General features: G+C 44.3%; 3 protein-coding genes across 5 annotated transcripts; 2 read left to right on the top strand and 1 right to left on the bottom strand.

Moving 5' to 3' along the window:
• The first annotated feature begins 5,647 nt into the window (after positions 1-5,647).
• LOC127327835 (uncharacterized) lies at positions 5,648-8,659 on the top strand. Its single transcript, XM_051354638.1, has 8 exons — positions 5,648-5,747; positions 5,850-5,949; positions 7,196-7,273; positions 7,391-7,550; positions 7,644-7,724; positions 7,865-7,919; positions 8,001-8,133; positions 8,223-8,659. The coding sequence occupies exons 3-8, from the start codon at positions 7,221-7,223 to the stop codon at positions 8,227-8,229; spliced, it is 489 nt and encodes a 162-aa protein (XP_051210598.1). The 5' UTR covers positions 5,648-5,747; positions 5,850-5,949; positions 7,196-7,220; the 3' UTR covers positions 8,230-8,659.
• A 239-nt stretch (positions 8,660-8,898) lies between these two features.
• LOC127327833 (uncharacterized) lies at positions 8,899-17,099 on the bottom strand. 2 transcript variants are annotated; one of them, XM_051354637.2, is made up of 13 exons: positions 16,994-17,099; positions 16,084-16,902; positions 12,125-12,191; positions 11,731-11,962; positions 11,459-11,649; positions 11,255-11,366; positions 10,428-10,464; positions 10,181-10,250; positions 9,921-10,025; positions 9,670-9,820; positions 9,475-9,557; positions 9,284-9,377; positions 8,899-9,192 (listed from the first exon to the last, which is right to left on the bottom strand). In XM_051354637.2, the coding sequence occupies exons 5-13, from the start codon at positions 11,484-11,486 to the stop codon at positions 9,108-9,110; spliced, it is 765 nt and encodes a 254-aa protein (XP_051210597.1). In that variant the 5' UTR covers positions 11,487-11,649; positions 11,731-11,962; positions 12,125-12,191; positions 16,084-16,902; positions 16,994-17,099; the 3' UTR covers positions 8,899-9,107. The 2 variants fall into 2 exon arrangements, with proteins under 2 accessions (XP_051210597.1, XP_051210596.1); XM_051354636.2 differs by having other exon boundaries at positions 11,759-16,902.
• A 125-nt stretch (positions 17,100-17,224) lies between these two features.
• LOC127327832 (uncharacterized) lies at positions 17,225-19,725 on the top strand. 2 transcript variants are annotated; one of them, XM_051354634.2, is made up of 7 exons: positions 17,226-17,325; positions 17,411-17,464; positions 17,691-18,130; positions 18,245-18,297; positions 18,414-18,451; positions 18,546-18,963; positions 19,334-19,725. In XM_051354634.2, exons 2-7 carry the CDS (start codon positions 17,436-17,438, stop codon positions 19,541-19,543), a joined length of 1,188 nt encoding a protein of 395 aa, XP_051210594.1. In that variant the 5' UTR covers positions 17,226-17,325; positions 17,411-17,435; the 3' UTR covers positions 19,544-19,725. The 2 variants fall into 2 exon arrangements, with proteins under 2 accessions (XP_051210595.1, XP_051210594.1); XM_051354635.2 differs by lacking the exon at positions 17,411-17,464 and having other exon boundaries at positions 17,225-17,325.
• Positions 19,726-20,444: the final 719 nt, after the last annotated feature.

Raw genomic sequence — 20,444 nt, 5'->3', positions numbered from 1 at the left:
GAGAGGACCCACAGGGGGCCCACACATGGGGCTGGCGCGCCTGTGCCCCGGCCGCGCCCCTATTGTCCGTGGCCCTGCACCCCTTCTGATGCCGCCTCTTCGCCTATAAGAAGCCCGTCGACCTAAAACCTCGAGACGGAAAAGCCACGGTACGAGAAACCTTCCAGAGCCGCCGCCATCGCGAAGCCAAGATCTGGGGGACAAGAGTCTCTGTTCCGGCACGCCGCCGGGACGGGGAAGTGCCCCCGGAAGGCTTCTCCATCGACACCGCTGCCATCACCACCGCCATCTTCATCACCGCTGCTGTCTCCCATGAGGAGGGAGTAGTTCTCCATCGAGGCTAAGGGCTGTACCGGTAGCTATGTGGTTAATCTCTCTCCTATGTACTTCAATACAATGATCTCATGAGCTGCCTTACATGATTGAGATTCATATGAGTTTTGTATCACAATTCATCTATGTGCTACTCTAGTGATGTTATTAAAGTAGTCTATTCCTCCTCCATGATGTAATGTTGGCAGTGTGTGCATCATGAAGTACTTGGTTTATGCTATGATTGTGATATCTTGTAGATTATGAAGTTAACTATTACTATGATGGTATTGATGTGATCTATTCCTCCTTTCATAGTGTGATGGTCACAGTGTGCATGCTATGTTAGTACTTGGTTTGGTTGTGTTGATCTGTCATGCACTCTAAGGTTATTTAAATATGAACATCGAATATTGTGGAGCTTGTTAACTCCGGCATTGAGGGTTCGTGTAATCCTACACAATGGTGTTCATCATCCAACAAGAGAGTGTAGAGTCTAGCATCTATCTATTTATTCTGTTATGTGATCAATGTTGAGAGTGTCCACTAGTGAAAGTATGATCTCTAGGCCTTGTTCCTAAATACTGCTATCGCTGCTTGTTTACTGTTTTACTACGTTTCTACTGCCTGCAATATTACCACCATCAACTACACGCCAGCAAGCACTTTTCTGGCGCCGTTGCTACTGCTCATATTTATTCATACCACCTGTATTTCACTATCTCTTCGCCGAACTAGTGCACCTATTAGGTGTGTTGGGAACACAAGAGACTTCTTGCTTTGTGGTTGCAGGGTTGCATGAGAGGGATATCTTTGACCTCTTCCTCCCTGAGATCGATAAACCTTGGGTGATCCACTTAAGGGAAACTTGCTGCTGTTCTACAAACCTCTGCTCTTGGTGGCCCAACACTGTCTACAAGAATAGAAGCACCCGTAGACCTCACGCACCGGGGCTAGATGGATGAGTCACCGAAGGAGATCGTGCGCGCTAGGGACGGGCGGCTGGGTCGCCGGCGGATGCGCACCACCACCGCTTCCGGTTCCTGGCGTTGGGGACAGACGGAAATTGCAAACGAAGACCACGTGAGACAAAAGACCAGAGGATTTATTACGTTACAGCTTGGCCACGTGCAGCGCGCAGCAGAGAGCACTATGAACCGATTCAGATGAACCGTTAGATGGAGATCCGACGGGTGCCAGCAGGGAGCACTGTGTAAGACAACATAGTGCCCTGGCAATAGTTAGAATTCGCGTACTATATATACCCTGTTTTGCAAAATGGCCGTCACGGAAAGTAGAACTACCCGACTCATATAAATAAATAATTTAATTGATATGGGTCTAATCTTCTTGTTTTGTGGCATTAGCTTGGATATGTAGGGACTCTTATATATACTTCAGTATCTCATGGTGCTCGTGTGCACACCTATTTGTGGAATTGGACATACTGGTTAGAATTTGTAACTTGCAATTGGTAATGTTTAGTTTTAATGTATTAATCTATAGTTTGAAATTCGTTTTATTTCCATTTCCTCATGCAAGTGTATTTAGCGTGCAACATGTTATCATATCCATTGGTGTCAACTATCTATGATGTGCTATTTTTTATGCATTTGGAAGCATTACTCTCTCATTCGTTTTATTTGAAATGTTTACTGTTTTCTAGTAATATGACATTGTGGGTGGCAAAAATTTAATTTGGCTTCTGGGTGCATATGCTCCCTCTACGAAAAGAGTATGTTTTCAAGTGTTAAAAAATTTTGAGAAAAAATTGTACATGTACATCTCCATAATATATGTGCATTCGTCAAGTTTCGCGCAAAACCTATATTTTTTGTGGTCCATGTAAAAAGGAGAAAAATTTAGCACCATTGTTTTCTTACATATGCCACACGACAAGTCGATTTTTCATGAAACGACTTTGTAAGCGCATGGAATACGAGCGAATTTTTTGTTTCAAATTCTTTATCATTTTAAAATGTGTTGAAGATGTATTTCAGAATAAAAGGAGCATATGCACTAGTAGAAAAAAAGGCTTCCATCCCAAACCATTAGTCCCCAAATATTTTGACCCGGGACTAATTGGGTCTTTAGTCCCGGTTCTGCTGCTGAACCGAGACTAATGCTCCAGCCCGGGACTAAAGGGTACCCTTTAGTCTCGGTTCGTAACACCAACCGGGACTAAAAGGCTATGGTGGGCTGCGGCCGGCGCAGGCCTCTTTAGTCCCGGTTGGTGTTACCCTTTAGTCTCGGTTCGTAACACCAACCGGGACTAAAGGTTATTTTTCTGGTTTTTACTCCCCACACACCCTTCACCCCCCCTGTGGATCGCCTTTTTAACTCTGTAAAATAGAAAAGAAAATGGTAGAAAATTCAAAAAAATAAAATCTTTTGAGATTCTTGTATGTTACGCAACCTACTATTATGGAAAATTAAGAAATTCGAATTTTCACTTATTTTGCAAAAATGCTTTGAAAAACGGTAAAACCGCATTAACTTTTGCATACGATGTCGGGAAAAAAACGTATAATATATTAAAATCATCGTGGGAAAAAGTTACATCCAAATTCACTCGGATTTACCCGGTTAGCCAATTTTTAGATTCTCAAAATTGTAAATGAAAATATGAAAGCAGGAAGATTTTAGTTTTTGCTATAAATTACGGATTTTATATTTTTTTTAAAAAATAAAATTAATAATTGCATCCTGCATAAAGATTACTATTACTTTTACCCAATTTTTAGGTTTTAGGTTCGGGAAAAAAATAAAAAAATTAATTTTTTTAAAAATTTTAAAAAATACAAATTAAAAGTTAATGTTTATTAATTTATTTAAATTCATTATTACATCATTACTTTTGTTTATTAAAAGAATTATTTGAAATTCAAACAATAAATAAATGTGACATCGACCAACATGTTAATAGGATTGATACTATATCACATACATGCGCGGGAAGCACTTGGATGCGGGACGGAATGAAACTCGGAAGTTAAGCGTGCTAGTGTGGGAGGATGGGTGACCGAGTGTGACCACGAGTAAGTAATTTGAGTAGAGATAAGTGTAGTTAGAGATATAGACTAAACTATGCAAATAACGAGAATAATAGAAATTTCGAAAAAATAGAAAAAAATGGAGTGAAAAAAATAAAAATAATTTTTTTTTACAAAATCTGGAGATATATTTTCGCCCGACGCGCGGAACCACGTGGATGGACCTTTAGTCCCGGTTCGTAAGGCCCCTTACGACATGAGACTAAAGGGTCTTTTTCTACTAGTGTATGGTGCAGCTCTTATTACTGCACATATACAGAGAGGGAAAGACAATATGCAACTTGACCTAATTTTTCTTTCTTTCTTTCTTTCTATCTTTTTTTCTTTCTTTCTTTCTTTGTATGTTGTATTTTTCCTTCTTAGCGAAGAACACCATAATTCTTTTGATAGTATTTTGTAGTTTAGAGTGAGATAACAACACGTAAACTTTCCAGTCCTTACTGTATTTTCCAATCATGTTTTTTCCAAGGATGTTAATGGAGCGGGTTTGGATGGATATACCGAAACCAGATACATGCCAAAATACCCACGCCGCACGAGTAGAGGTTGCAAGAGGGTCGAACCGAAATTAACTTTTTAGGGATCAACAACGCCGCTCGATCGATCTGACATGGAAGCGGAAGGAGGCAAGCACGTAGTAATAAGGAAATGAAGAGAGGCAAACATGCTAAAAACGGTAGGCACGCGGTGGTCGGAAAAGGACCGCCCCACACAGGGTTGGTCGCTAGCTAGTGTCCCTCGTCTGTAATAACTCAATAGTATTATCTCCGTTCTGAATATAAACTTTTTAGAAAACTGTATAATATGATTGATTTATATTTTGGAACGGAATAGCATTAACCTTTAAAAAAATCGTATTATGATTTTCTTACCTCCTCTTCAAGCAATATGCTCTGGATCAGAGTAAATGATAAAAAAAACTATCATAATTGTGCCATAGATGTTACGGAACTACCAAATAAAACGCGATTGTCACGTGACTATCAGGTTTGGGGCACGCTCGCGACGCGGAGCACTGATTCTACGAATCAGCCGTCTTAATCCAGTTTCTGGCAGCTAGGACCCACTGTCACGTCCCACATGACAAAAAAACAAATGAATTGTTTCTGTTAATTTTACAGAAGACCCCCTATCCCCTTTCCCAAAAGCTATCATGTCCCAAGTCAACGTCTTCCATCGATTCGATCTCACGCTCCCCATTTGGCTAGCCCGCCGCGCCAGCCTGCCGCCGGCCACGTTGTCTTCGTCCTCGCCCCTGGCGGCGCCCGCATGGCCTCCCTCCTCCGCGGGGGACGACTGGGTCCACCAACTCCCACCCCTCGACATGGCCGGCTGGGGGGAACCGCATGCCGCCACGATGCAGGACCACTGCCAGCCCCCGCCACCGCCCTCGCAGCAGGATAGCTCCTTCCTCCGCTGGATCATTGGCGTCGTGGACAACGATGCTGCGCCAGGGGACGACGAGGGCCACCCGGATCTTGACCTCGACCGTGTCATGCTCCCCCGCCGCCGCCGATGCTGATGGGTCCAGGCCACGACCTCCTGTTCACGCTGGCCGACGAGGACACCGCCACGCCTTTCCGTTCTCACCTGCACCAGCAGCACGCCCACGCACGTTCCATGGCGCCTTCCCCTCTTTCGATGCGCACCCGGCCAAGCGGCAACAGTAGCACCCGATGGCCGGCGCGTCGTCGCCGAAGCTGCCCCCTATCACCGGCCCGGCCAGGGCGCAAGAGGGTTCACCGTGTCCGCCCTCAAGCCCAAGGCGGAGGCGCCGGGCCTAGGCAACGACGGCGGGCACGGTGGCGTGGCTGGCAGCGCGGCATGCGCATTTGAGGAAGTTTATTTTCTTCATTTATCTATTTTTTTATTTTTTATGAGGGGAATTGGATCTATGTGTGACACAAAATATGTTCTGAGGTTATGTTTCTAAATTGGAACTACTAGTTAGGTTTTCATTTGCCACGTAGTCCTGACAGGTGGGCCGAATAGTCAGAAAATGGTTTAACACGGCTAAATAATGAAATCAGTGCTCTTCGTCACGAACATGTCTCAATAGTGGTAGTCAGGTGACAATCGCGTTCCATTTGGTAGTTCCGTGGCATCTATGGTGGTAGTTTTTTTTCATTTACTCTCTGGATCGGGTCATCACTGGGCCGCGTCCCGTCCTCAAGAGCCCGTCGTCTAGAAGCGGGCCTCCAGAGGGCCCACTCGCGACCCAACCTCTCCCTTCTTAATTCTTATACACCCGACCACGCTCCTGTGCTTGCGCTTCGCTTCGCGGAGAGGACTCGCGGCCGGGTGACAGACCACCGCCAACTTCCGCTGCCGCCACCGGCACCGGCACCGGCACCGGCGACGCCAGCGCCCCCTCCCTTCTCGGTTAGTCCCGACCCGCTCCTTCTCCCCCACCACCTCTTCCTCGTCCCTACCCACGGCGGCCAGAGCCGGATAACATTTCACCCCGCTCTCTCCTGCGCGCAGGAAGACGCGGAGACGCCCTCCTCCTACCTCCGCTCCGGCGACCGCTGAAGACGTGCGCCTCCCCCTCGCCCGCTGCTCCTCCGCCCTCCCGCCCGCGTCCGTAAGTGCACCCCTCCCTCCCTCCACGCGAACCACCGCCAAGCGCATCCCACATTTCCGGTATCGTGCGCGACGGATATATCGGTGCCCGAGTTTGGGATTCGGATCGGTTTCGCACGAATTTCTAGTTCAATCGCCTCGATTCACGAACCAGCCGTGCGTGCCGTGCACTGTCGTGGATTATCAGGCACGGATGGATGCTTGCGCGCGTGCGTGCTTTCGTCCATCGCTAAACTCTACTAGTTCATCCATCGTCGATGGTAAACTGTACTACTTCATGCATCGCTGAATGAGTATTCCTCCTGGCTACCTCCTGTTCCTTTGACATTTGCAACTGTCTGTGGCTTAACTTTTAATTTAGCGTGGTGATATTTGGAAACTTCCCATGTCAGTTTGCGTTGCAGCAAGTGTGTGTGGCCATCCATCGGTCGCTCTCGTTCAGCCTCCTCGAGCTACATTCTCGACTTTGACCCAATATTTTGGCCAGATGACATTCTACGGTGTAATGTAATGCACTAATGCTAGCCTGCTTCATGCATGGCCTATTTGATTTGTGCATCTTTTGCTTTCTGAACTAGTGCCTCACAGATTAGCTCAAACGCATTGTAGTAGCAAGGACCTGAATTGGAAACATTACTAGGACCTGAATTTCTCGTGTTAGTTTGCAATGCAGCAACTGTGGGCATGCATCAATAGACCGCTCTCCATCGTTCGCCTCCTCAAGTTACATATCTAGAGACTTTCTCCCAATTTATTTTGTGACATGACATTCTACCGCATATCGCTGGCCATATCACGCTTGGAAATTGGATGCATGTGCGTGTTGCCTCCTACACATAAGATTGTGGGTGCCCTCTGAAATGAATTGTAGTTCATTGTTGAGTAGATTCTTCTTCACCGTACTGAACGCTGAACTAACTACTCTGTCCAGCTCTAGGCTGTGTTGGTGGCTTGGTGCCACCCAAATTCTCTAGCTCAACATATTCCTCTCTTTTTATTTACCTATTTGATTTGTACTAGTTCTGTTTTCTGATCAAGATCCTACTGCTGATCGAATGTATGGACTGATTTATCTCCCCAGTCAGCAACTGGTCTTTTTTTTCTCTGTTAGTTGATTCCATAAGTTTGTTCAGATTCTTAGTTAGATCTTCCACAGTTTGATACTATTTACAACTGCGGATGGAAATTTGAAGTGTGATATCTGGAAACTTCATTCACTTGAACCTGTCTCATCTTGTGCATTGCAGCCATACCTCCTCATCGGTGTTCAGGATGTCAGGGACGCAGGAGGAGTGCTCCTGCCTCAATAACCACTGCCTCGGAGGGTAATATATATGCACAGACACGTGGAATGATCCCCATCCAATCCACTGCTTGTTCATTGGCAGCCTAAATATTCCAGTGGCATCTGACCTTGTTGCTTGTTAATACGTTATGTGCAGCAATTGCTTGTGTTTCAAGGCGAAACAGTTTTGCTCTCTGGGCTGCACGTGCATTGGTTGCCAGAACACCGAGGAAAACAAGGCTTTGGTCGATTCACAATACGAGGTGTACTTGAAGCGGAAGGCTCCCGTCGTTGATGAGAACCTGAGCGTGCCGCCGGTAACATAGGCTTCTTCTTACTTGAAGCGCACACCGCATTCATCAACACCATGCTGTTCTGACTCCAGTGGTTGTTCCACTTGTTGCGCCTAGGGCGGGTTTCCGGCACCTGAGGGTTTCGTTGGGTGCAGATGCAAGAAGACCAAATGCATGCGCCAATGTGGTTGCCTTAGGGTGTGTTTTCTAATTGCATGGTTTTCCCTTTCTTATATATGTACATTATTCTTGCTGCATCTATTGTTTCTAGAAAAAAAAACTAGACATGCTTCTTATTTGATCCTCCTGACCGATGCTGGCTGGTTCTTATTCTGAAGCGCTTTGCCAAGTGCACCTCCAAGTGCTCGTGCCAAGGTTGTGCTAACCGCGCGAGTGAGTGCACCGACCGCATTCTCCTCTTTCCGATTTCCTTGTATGATCGTACTCCTGTGACGCTCTGCGTGCACATAGCAGGCGACAAAAAAACTGAGCGAGAGCAGGTTGATGGTAACAGCAGCATAGCTGAGGAACCGGCGCAGATGCAAGAACAACCCACACAGTCTGGGGACAACAGCGGCTCCGGCCAGAACAAACGACCACGAACAGGGTGAGTTATCTTTACATTCCACAGGCGAAGTTGCTGTGGATTGATCATGTTCAAGAGTGTAATCCTGGAGTTTTGCTCCTCTTGTGCAGTGATTAATGATGACGGCCTTCAGTTCAGTTCAGTTCAGCCACCTTTTGTGCAATGATGATCATAGTCTTCAGTTCAGAGCATGTCACCTTTTGTGCAGTGAGGATGATGACAGTTTTTAGTTCAGAGTATGCCGCCTTACCACACCCTCAACATGACACCCATTCTCCGTTCAAATACGCCACTTCATGTCTGTAGAATATGCAATTGTAACCGCAAATGGGTTCAGGACTCCTTGTAATGATACTTTGGACCTCCACGCACCTCAGTGGTCCTAGATGTTTGATCAAACTGGTGTAGTTTCAGTAGACATTGCTCTCGATCAAACTGATATGGGAGTCCAGAACGTACAAGCTTAAGAATAGCTGACAGCATCGGTTATATAGTCTTGCAAAGGCTTTCTTGTAACGTTTCAGGAGGATTCTGATCATTTTTCAAACCCAGAAATTTCTGCAATTTTGAGAGCTGACTATGTTGCGTGGTAGCATAGTCTGAATATGTATGCATTACAAACATGCATATTTCTGCATCCAGCTGAGTACCATCGATTGACATCCATACTGCCTGTAAAGGTTTTCATCCTGACCAGTATATACTTTTTGCAAAGGTTTCCTCTTATATTTCTGTAGTGATCAGAGCACAGGTAGTAGCAATAGTAGCATGAAAAAGATTTAGACCAGTATCCGTCACGTTATTCCCGCATTACGAAAAAAGCACTACATTACATATTCTTCTCATGTACTCACTCCTTACACCATGTTACACAACACCAATACAACACCAGTGTCACAAGCTACAAAACCTACATTCACCCCCTCTATAGTTTTATACTCTTTGCTATATGCTACTGGGAAAGCCATTGCATGCGCACAGAGGGGCTGTTCAATTTAGCGAGGCCGGTCGACGCCGAGCCTCGAGCTGAGCCACTTACATACATCGTCCATTTCTTCGGGGATAGTGTAGTGCCCTAACCTGCACCATCAGAGAAAACCCTTGTTCAATGTTCATATAATCTGGGGAGAAAGGGGGTAAAGGGGACCTAGTTTGGATGCAAGATGTGTACCCGTTGTAGGCCTTGAAAGTCAGGCACGAGAACCCTGATGACCGCAGAAACTCAGTCGACCGCTCACCGTTCCTGTAGGACACGACCTCATCCGCTGCAAGAGTACATCGCAAGAATTCAGTAACAAGCAGTGTAATTCATCTTTTGAGTTACCCTACTTGATTCAACAGCCTTGTTGGTTTTGCTCTTACCTCTGCCATGGCAGAGCAGGATGGGCAGGGAGAGGGCTCTTCGTGCTGCCATGTGTGAGCTCTCCATCTTGCTCCTCAGGGTCCTGAACGCATCAAATTACCAAGACCATTAGGGTTCGTTACAATATAAGGAGCAAAGGTGCCAGGTGTTCTTAGTAGATGAGATTCTGCAGTGAGTGGGCAGAGTTGGACCACCTTGAGCACGGGAGCCAGCCACTCAGGCTGATGACCGCGCTGAGCGTGATCGGGTAGGGGATGCCGCTGCTGAATTTGCCGTGAGCATAACATGCTGCCGAGTGCAGCGCAGCTGCTGCACCCATACTGAAGCCGCCAATCCCAAGCTTCACTGCATCCACACAACCGTGACCATGAAGGGGGTGAATAATCAGTTAGATGCAACTACTAAACTGTCCATGTAATGGCATGGTTGATTCTGTGGTTAGTACCATCAGACGGCTCGGACGACAGTAGGTTTGCTATGTGTGCAGCCGAAGCATCCAGCCCCTCGGTGTCGTCGTGACCATCCACCGAAGTGTCATCCACATCGAACCCTGTTCCAGTGCAACAAAAGTTGTGTTCAGCCCGTTTTTCAAAATTTACCACTCAGAACTTGTGTAGAGCACATGAACTATTTCACAAAATAAAGTTGGTTCAAATCCATAGCATTGAAGGAAAGTTCCCAGGTTCCAAGGAAGAAGGAACCCACATGCAGTGCAGGGGAATCCGCCGAAAGATGTGACAGGCCGGGTTGCCGCGGTGGGGCATATCCACTTGATCTACATGAACAGTAAGCCTCAAGGTGAATAAACTTGGTTGGAGTAGAAGCGATCTGCACAAGCTACTGAACAATACAGGCTACACTACTGCACTTTGGTTATATTGTAATTAAAAGTGTTGGGAATATTATGTCTAGTGTGGCAATAAGAGTGCTTCAAGTAAGTATCGATGCTTACATTGGGCAAAGGTAGAGAATCCAGGAGCTGGGACCAGCTGAAAATTGCAGAAAAGACAAAAGAAGTTGGAACACTATCAGGAACAGTATTACAACAGCAGCAGCAACTGGTGAAGATATACCATTCCAGCATCTCGTAACAGATTATGTGAACAGCACGTGCTGCCTAAAACTACACTCATCCTATTCGGCTGGGCTCTTGTTAGAAAGACACCTAGATCCAAAAATGAAAAATGTGATCTCAAGTCTTACTTTTTTAGCTGCTTTGTTCCAGAAGCTAATGCTCTCTTCTACTACCTAATCATACGTTATGGCCAGAGAGGGGATAAGAAATTAGGAATCTTGCATGAGCAACCTACACTTGTGCAATATTTATATATCATTAGCCCACATCAAGGAAGTATTTGACATTCCTCTCCATTTACTACATGAAAAGTGAGAGCATATTGACGTCCTTGAGATGATTGTTAGGTGTGGTGCAGAACAAGGAAATCATTTACTTTGAGTAAAGCAATACTAGGAATATATGCATGCGAAAAGGGGGCCACTTCCATCATTTCAAGCAAAAAATGCAAGGGAATAAAGCGTTGTGTCAATATCGCAATGATCTTAACTTCGATCCTCTTTGGTCGACATGTGTTATTTCTTGCATCCCTATCACGTTTACACAACACATAGCATGCATGTTGCATGTAAAATGCCATCATTCATGATTTATTAAATTTTGCTAGGAGTATTCAGTTAAGAGAAGCGAGGTGTGTCAGGTCGATCCAAGGATCAAAACCAGAAGGGGCATCACCTGAGTAGGCGAAATTTAAGAAGTAATACCTTGCACCATTGTCACCTAGGCCATGGAGCCACACAATGGTGGCTAGGTGCCGCCCCTTTGGCCTCACCACATAGCTCCTCCCATACTCCACTCGATGGCTACCCCTGCCACCTGAATGGCCATTTGTGATGATCTCAGCATTGATCTTTCAGCGTCCATGGTGCATTAGAGCTTGATCGTATCTAGGAGAAGATGAAAATTACCAGAAGAGCTGCTTCCATAATAGCTCATGGCTTTTGTTGTCTTTTCTCTGCAACAAGAGTACTATGCACGTTATGCTTATGAGCTCTAGTAATAGTATGATCTCAGATGTAAGGAAGTGTGTGAAGTCCACATCCCCATTTGGCTATATTTATAGTGGAAGCCTGACGCTTTGAAGACAAGAATCTGGAACCTGGAAAGCTCTCGGTATCAGCAAGACAAAAAGATTTTGAAGGCTATTGCTCTAGAAGGAAGAAAATGGCACAATACTTACTGCCTTGACACAGACGGTGATGACCTACCATTTCCTGCAAAGGTTAAAAGGGTGCATCACGCACACAGGTTGATAAGACGCATCTTTGATAGTGGAGAGGGAACCAAAATACACAAATGTTGCTTCCTCTCCCTTTGATCTCATTTTGCATCCAACCAAGCATTTCTCTGCTCGTTGCATGGAGTACTAATGCCCACTGCCTTCGTCTGCACGAATTGGCGTGACTCCCATGCTATAGAGTTAACTAAATGTCAAGGAATATAAAGCATAAGCGAATTTATTTCCTAGACATGAAGCTTTCTTGCAGAACCTCTTACTTCAAGTATCATCAGTCCATGGACTTTCAGAAAATATATTTTGATGGTGGAATTTCAGTGCAGAATGAATTGCATACCGCAACTTGTTTCGCTATACCATCAGGCTATAGTGTCAAGAAAGAATGATTGTATTGCCAGGCGTACCTATCAAGTGCCGATACCAAATCAGCATGGATGAGGGAACCATATCGGGCTGAAATGCAAGTCAACTTGCAGCATAAACGTGGTGCACTGTTGATGAAGGTACATATTCTAAAGACACAAGTACAGCAACAGAACTGCTTAATATGTAATTATAGTGTCATACTTGTTTCTTCTTACTTTCAATAGCACAAATGGATTAAATATCATGCTGGAAGGAATCTAAGCTCAGTATATTTTGTCATAAAATGACAGTCAGTCATGCTTACATTATTTGATAATAGAAATACTCCCTCCGATTCATATTACTTGCCATTGATATGGATGTATTTAGAACTAAAATGTATCTAGATACATCTATATTAGAATCAACTAATATGGGTCGGAGGGAGTAAATTTTACTGAACAAGACAAGACAATCTTTTTCATTTACGTTGATGTGAACTTTCTCATAACTACTACAGTTTGCGGGAGCAAAGGTGGGAACCTTTGCAAGTATGCCAAGTTGATTTCACAGATGGTGCACAGTTGATCCCTTCTCAACGGTGGAAATTCAACTGGTGCTAAAAAAATACAAACATAAATTGACCTCAATGAAATTTTGGTAATATGATACCAGAGTGATGCAAAGGTTTCCATCTGGTTTCTCTGGTGTGCGAACCCACTACATACAGCAAGAATCATATACCATTCTCTGCATTTTTTAATGATTGGGATGGCCAATGTGGGGGGCAACTCAAGCAAAAATATGTGATATATATGCAATTGTTGTCCCTATGACCCTATCTAAGATTAGAGGTTTGAGGCTGCATCAAGCTAGGTGAAGCTATTTCGAGAGACAGATTCATCAGCTACCTGATCTGGCCTTTCTTACATTGTAAATCATAGGCTATGCTTGTGATATGCCTAGTAATAGAAGCTCACATGTTCCTCACTGTTGCATATTTTTCCTCACCTTATGCACATGCTGCTACCAAAGGTGAGGTTTCCATAAAGTCAAAAAAACATTCTCGAAAAGGCGCATGTATAGAATATCAGACTTCTCGTTTTCATAAGTAGTCAGTTAGGGAAGATATGATCACAACATAAAAAATACTCTTCTTAAGAGATTATCTACTTCATGCTTCATTCAGCTTTGCAAATCAACAAGATAACTACAACACTACTCCTGCCAAGAGGGGGATACAAAATAAGGGTGACAAAACATGTAGCCTACTTCCACTGTAACACTGATATTTTGCCAAGAAAGCAAGTTTCTAATTGAACATGCACTTAGATACATTTTTCAATTCAGCTCCCACTAAGGCCAAATCACTTTGTAGAGATTACTCACTGTAATAAGTCCACATCAAAGCTTGAGTCTTGACAAAAGTCAACTTCCAGAATGCGAGAAGGAATGTTGCAAAATGGAAGATTGTGGACACCTTTATCACAGGAATTATGCCTTCTAAAGTAACTGAGGCATTCTGCATTTCTGCATGCTCATTATTGTTTATGTCTCTTGAAATTAAGTACTCCCTACGTCCCAAAAAAAGCTTCTCAACTTTTTCTAGATACGGATGTATCTATAACTAAAATATGTCTATATACATCCGAATCTAGACAAAGTTGAGAGGGAGGGAGTACCATATATTTCCCTCTGTACTATTGGTCTTTGATGAACATTAACTTTATTTTCTGTGTTTTTTTGTGTAATGTTTGATTCTATGTTCAGTTTAGGCCTTTGAAAAGTATACTTGAAGAGAAAATTTAGAGATGCACAATGAAGTCAGCATGCTGCAGAATATATCGTAGGTAATGAAAAACAAAAGAAGACTTTGTTTGTCTCTCCTAAAATTTGGAGCTAGAATGTGCATTTTCTCGAAGGAAAAAACTGGAGCTCTACGGGCCTACAGGCTCAAAGAATTAAAATGTCATACTTGAACAAACTATAGTCCAACTTTATCAGAGCTGAAAGCTAGAGCGCTGCCCATAGATTAAATTGGGAAGTATTTTCATCCATTGATCAGGCCATTCAGTATGTGTATGTTTTGTTTTGGTATCGAACTTTATCAGAGCTCTCAGTTCTCACCAGAAAAGGAGAAGAGCAAACTATGGTGACTAGATCCAGACTCGGAAACAGAAAACTTCTAACCTATGAGTAACAAACTTACCGCATAGCACTGTTCTTACGTGCATCAAACTGACAAAGATCGAGATCAGAATAAAAGATATACTGTTCAGGAATTACGAGCTATTGCCATTATGTTTAAAGGGATGTACATACACATTTCTGGATTTATGCCAACTTCAGCATCCAACCAACAAGCGAAGTTATCATGCTACCGACTTAAATTCTCTTAAATAACATCATGTTTACAGCAAGGGGATGGATAGATCACATCACTCAAATCAATAAAGGAAGTTCGCAAGATGCTAAATGAATAATGTGTTCTAGACACTCAACTTCCCAGGCAGGAAATTCCAGCTATTTGTTATTATTCTGAAATCCTGAACGCAAAAACACGCTCAAGGTTGGTAGAGTGGAAGAATCAAAACATTATCTCCTTTGATGTGGCCTATAGATACAGGTGTGGTAGAGTTATTAGAGTGTGAGAATGTCAAGGGGTAGATGTCAAAGCACAGGGAAAGTCAGGTCTATGAAGGAGGAAGATCAAACAGCTAATATTTGGAAGAAAAAAAACAAATTCTTTCACAGGGAAACCTCAGAATTCACTATATGTGCATCATTGTAATCGTTGCCGGTAATTTGTGATTGCTGATTCACCATGATCTTGCACAGCCTATCTTTCACTTTAAGTTTTAACATGGATCTACACTCTGCTGTTTTACGTTTTCCCTTTTTTTTTATGAGAATCGTTCCTGAGTGGCTATTTCCAAACAAACCCCATGGCAAATATGTTACTTTTGATAAGTAACAGTAACATGACTAACTTTCTACATAACTAGCATTAACAGGATCAAGGTAGCGTGTTTTATGCGGTCTCCATATATAAAAAAATGTTGTCATGTTCAGCTTCTAGTGAAGAGCAGTGCTCAAAACTGAAATAACACGAAGAAGTTGCATGATTTATTAATCATACCCAGATTTAACTTTTATTTGTTTGTTTCTGCTTAACTTTAGCAGTCTAAACTATAAACTATTGAATAGCTACCAGAAAATAATTCAATTTGCACATTTAAGAACTCAATGCATGGTTTAGAATGCTACGTAGTAGCTAAGAAAATTCAGTAAGTTCAAATATGGATAAAAAAAATCTTATGATGCTTCAGAAATGGATTCAGTTGGACAACAACCTGGATTAAAAGTAAGAATATATGAAGGAATAACGGTCTAGTTTAGTCAGGAACTCAAGGCAGAACTATAATGGTCCTGGACAGTTTACTCAGAACAAGGATAAACAACAGACTATGGGGTGTAAGAGCTATGGTGATGAACGGCGAACCTTCATGGCATTACATGACCAGTCTGTACTACAAACATACCAGTGAATGAGTTGTGCTATTCTGTTCTCCTAGAAACAAATAAAATATAATTCTGTCTTGGTCTAGTACATGTTGTTTGACACCATACACGAAGATTTAACTGGAAGAATCACTGCCTATATGTACAACAACTCAGAACAGTTGATCCAAGATTCCAAGGTATTAAATTAGCACAAAAGAGATAACTATTTCAAATAACATATGAGAATACTACTTTCAAGCGTATCAATTCAGGGTGACATCGAAATTTTGCTGTGACGGATAACAAGTTGGACAGTAAAGGTGCCTGCTACATAAATGAATAGAAAGAGGTGAAAATGCCGATAATTTCAAACATATATAATGCCCAGTGTCTCACATAGAGCTAACAAGTGACGACAACAATCAGTGCTTAAAGCAAAGAGATTACCTGACAAGGTTCATTCATATAACTGGCATTACACATGGAAGGGTAGCTTAAAATTTGTTCCAGACTAGCCAGCGGTGTTCAAAGGCATGCCACTGAATATCCTGAATACCAACAGAAAACCAAATTGGGGTAGATTGTAGGACTTATCGAATCCACTGCCCCAAACTAGGATAATCTGGACTGTACCCAACATCTGGTTTTCATAAGCCACTGGAGTCATGCCAACTTAGCAAATGTTAAGCTGCTCGCGAGCATCTGACCGACTTTCCACAAAACAGGAAATGTAAGGCCGGAATCTCCACGGCCAGGATTCTCCAAGAGAACAGATAACTTGCGGTTTGCTGTTATCCATATCGTACGCCATAAGTGTTTCTTCCGGTGTCACCCTGCCTCTAAGGTAAATCAAGTTACATTCTGCATGGATCGCAGTCAACATGTAGAGTTCACCGGTTTTGAGGCGAGGCCATCCTAACAGCTCGAAAATGCTGGCAGTATGCTTCAAGGTCCACTGTCCACTAGCAGAATCCTCAAGAACCCAAACTGAAAGCTGGAAACCATTTTCATGAGGCATGAGCTATAAGCGCAGCACATAGTCGTCCCTGGGACTGCCCAATGAAACCAGAAAAATCAATGTCGGGTGGCATTTGAATTCTCCTCCAAGTTTCCCCCACTGTAACTATGGAGAGAGTACCAGTCTCGCCTCTTGGTCCAGCCTGAATGCAGAGCGGGAATGACGGGTAGCCAAATGCGGAGTGCCATCAAAGAAGATGGCATCTTGAAATCTCGCCAAGCACAACAGTCCCGGGACTCCATTCAACTCTGCATGGTAGAGGCAGCTCTTTTGGGTTGAGATGTGCCCTTCCTCGGACCGAAGGTTAGAAGAAGGAGAGGGGAGGGTAGAAAATCTCACACTTGAAGCGCGACGGGAATGCCGGTGACGCACTGGACGGCGGCGGCGGCGGAGGCGAGCTGCCGGAACCGAGAGGTGCGGGGAACCTGGAGACACGGGCCAGAGTGCGGGGTATCAGCCCATGGAGACACGGCCCAATTGGCGCGAAGGCCCATTCCCGAGCGGGCCCAGTCCCAGACTGCGTCTTCCCAACAGTAATGGCACGAATTCAAAAAAAAAAAAGTAGTGGGCACGCAGCACACAGACGCAGGACAGAGCAGCTATCCAGTCCAATCCACTCGGACGGACAGTTCATCGTCTCCCTCGCCTCAGGGCTCCGGCTGCCGCCTCCGGTGAGCTCCTCGCTCCCTCTCCTCCCCCGACCCAATCTACATCATCCAGCGCTGAACCCCCCACGCCCCCCTCCCCCGGCCCCAGGAAATCGCACATTGGCGCAGGGACCATGGCGGCCGCGGCCGGGCATTGCGCTAGGTTATGCTCCAGACGCTTAACTTTCTCGCTGATTCGATCTATTTCTACACTATTCAAGCTGTTTCATGCATATGCTTAGTTCTTAGTGCTGTCCGATTTCCATGGACACTAGCACAGTAGAACTGTAGATATCTTTGACACTTCAGACAGCAGGCTTGTGGTAGCACTAAACTTTTTTCACTGACAAAAGAGCTGAATGCTTACTGAATCAAAACCGTTCACGCAGGGCGAACATGTGTCCTATGACCTTCGAATGCGGCGCTATCACAGCCTCAAGAGTCAAGCTCGCCTGCCCGTCCGAGCCAACTCCACTACACACAAAAATCCGAGAGCTCGGTCGGTTAATTCGGTATCCTCGAGACTCTGTCCTTTCCCCACGGTCATCCTTCAAGGGAGTCCGAGCTTGCAGACGACTGTCCGATGGCAGGGGTGGACGATGGACCGCCCGCCACTGCTCTCCTGCATTTTCAAGCGCACATCCATCGACTATGGAGCGTGATACGGTGGACCAAGCAGTGGAAGGACATAGGCCTCGGCAGCCGTCGAGTCTAGAAGATGATGCTTATCGTGCTGGTTTGTCAGAGAAGGAAATCGAACGAAGGCGCAAGATTGGCGCTGCAAACAAGGGGAAGGCTCCCTGGACAAAAGGGAGGAAATTAAGCATAGGTATGGCCATACTCTTATTACCGAGAACTTGAAGTTTTACCATTGTACATTACAACGAGGTAGACCAGTAGTATGCCATTACAGTATAATGAGGAGTGGTACATTCTCTTGTAGAGCACAGGCAGCTCATCAAGCAGCGCACCATCGAGGCACTGAGTGATCCCAAGGTGATGACATGTAAGAAACCACTTTTGCATCTGCCGAAGGAGCTACTTGGTTATGGGTTGTGATCTGTCCTCGACAATCCAAGTCACTTTTTCCCCTTTTTGTTTTCTATTCCCAGGTTAAGAAGAAAATGCTAGGGCATCGCCAATTGCATAGGTATATCATAAATGCACATCTATGTTATGGAAGATGGTTGTATAAACAGTAAATAAATTAGGTATGAAACAAGTTGTGGTTGATCATACTCCAGGCAAGCGAGCAAAGACAAAATAAGTGCTGGACTGAGAAAGGTATGGGAGAGGCGAATTGTTTCTGTCAAGTCAAGACAGATGATCCTTCGGATATGGTCAAATAGTATCGCTGAAGCAGCAAAAGAAGGTGGCCACATGCAAGATGAGATGGACTGGGACAGCTATGACAAGATAAAGTCTGAGATGATATCTGTTTTCCTATGGAACAAAGAGAAGGGGCGGATAATCAAGAAGCTCAAGAGGGCAGTGAAAAAAATTGTAGCCAAGAAGCTTCAAGCAGCAGAGAAGATGGAAATGCAGACCAGAAGGGCAAAGAAGGCGAAACCTCCTGAGAAGCTGGTGCTACAAAAGCCAGATGCTCAGCCGAGGCGGGTGTTGGCTTCTACAAGATCAAAGCTCAAAGAGAGGCTAACCAAGGTAATCCACCTCTATTTGGTTGCATTGCATAGTGCTTGATTGAGCCTATATGTATAGAAATTTACATTCTAATACCTAAATGGTCGAGTCTGAAGCATTTAGGCTTATTCCTTTTTGCTTGTAGTACTCCCCGCTGGTTAGTGACATAATCTGAATTTCATTCTCAGAAAAAGGTTCATCAGTGTCATTTAATTCGGTTTCCTTATATGAGAATGTCCCAAAATATAGATCCCATTCACTGTTCAGCCGTGTTCCTTGCACCAATTGAGACATGATGCCACACACTTTAGAGTATTTTGTTTCCTTGTCCACTTCCATTCTGCCTTGACGCTAACTCCGACTTATTCTTATCGTGTCATCATGATTCAAGTGGCATGGTCGCAAAAAGGAACTCGAGATCATGATAAGCTCACGTGTAAGGAAAGGTGGAGGGCCGCGGAAGCCGGCGGCCGTGAGGCGGAGGCCGGTGGAGAGGCGAGCCGAGGTGGACCTGGTGAAAGAGCCTGTGGTTCCCTCAGGCCGGCTGCTGAAGGAGCTCCATTCGCCTTGCAAGGATGGGCTCCCCTGCGCCGACACCTGACCTGGACCGATTGAGCTAGCTCAGGGTAGCATGTGTGCATGGAGTTTTGTATTGAAGTTGACGGTGTCTTGCTTATCGACCTATGTGGACGAAGTGAAACAGATTTTGAACTTCTTCATTGTCATTCGGGATCTTTTGTACATTCTTTGTTAATGTAGGATGCGGCTTGTTGACTGGTGACTCTTGCTTTTTTCTGTACATTTTAATTTTGTTGGAATATTGGTCTCGAGAGGGATTTCTTTTCAGTACGTGCAAGGCTTTTAAACAAGACAAGAAGCAAGCAACACTAGACATTTTCTTTTAAATCCAGGAGGAGAACAATAGGCCGCCAAGATCATCCAAGTTGCTAAACCGCCATGAGTTATGAGACCACTTGCAGACTAGAAGGGCAAAGAAGGCGAAACCTGAGACGCTGGTGCCACAAAAATCAGATGATCAGCCGAGACGGGTGGTAGCATCTATAAGGTCAAAGCTGAAAGAGAGGCTAACCAAGATAATGGGACTTTTACTACATTTCGTTGCACTCACAGCGCATGACTGAGCATGTGTATAAACATTTGCATCCTAATACTTGGATCCTAAAGCATTTAGGTTTTTTTTTTTTTTTGCAATACTCCCTGCTTATGGAGATGGCTAAGTGACATAATCTGAATTCTTGTATCAGAAAAAGGTTCTTCAGTGTCATGATTATTAACTGAATTTTGTTTTATGAGAATGTCTCAAAACGTAGATCACATTGACAGTCGGTGTTGTTTTTTGCACCTATTTGAAACATGATGCTATGCGCTATGCAGTTTTCCACGCATTCTCTATTCCTGGCACTAACCCGGCTTCTTCTTCTTGTGTCTTCGTACCGGAGTGTGAAGCAGAGGAGGCGGGGACCCATCAAATCCCGGTCGTA

Source organism: Lolium perenne, chromosome 1, assembly GCF_019359855.2.
Source record: "Lolium perenne isolate Kyuss_39 chromosome 1, Kyuss_2.0, whole genome shotgun sequence".
Lineage (NCBI taxonomy): Eukaryota > Viridiplantae > Streptophyta > Magnoliopsida > Poales > Poaceae > Lolium > Lolium perenne.
The sequence above is the reverse complement of the archived record's forward strand: the minus strand, read 5'-3'. Positions and strand labels throughout refer to the sequence as shown.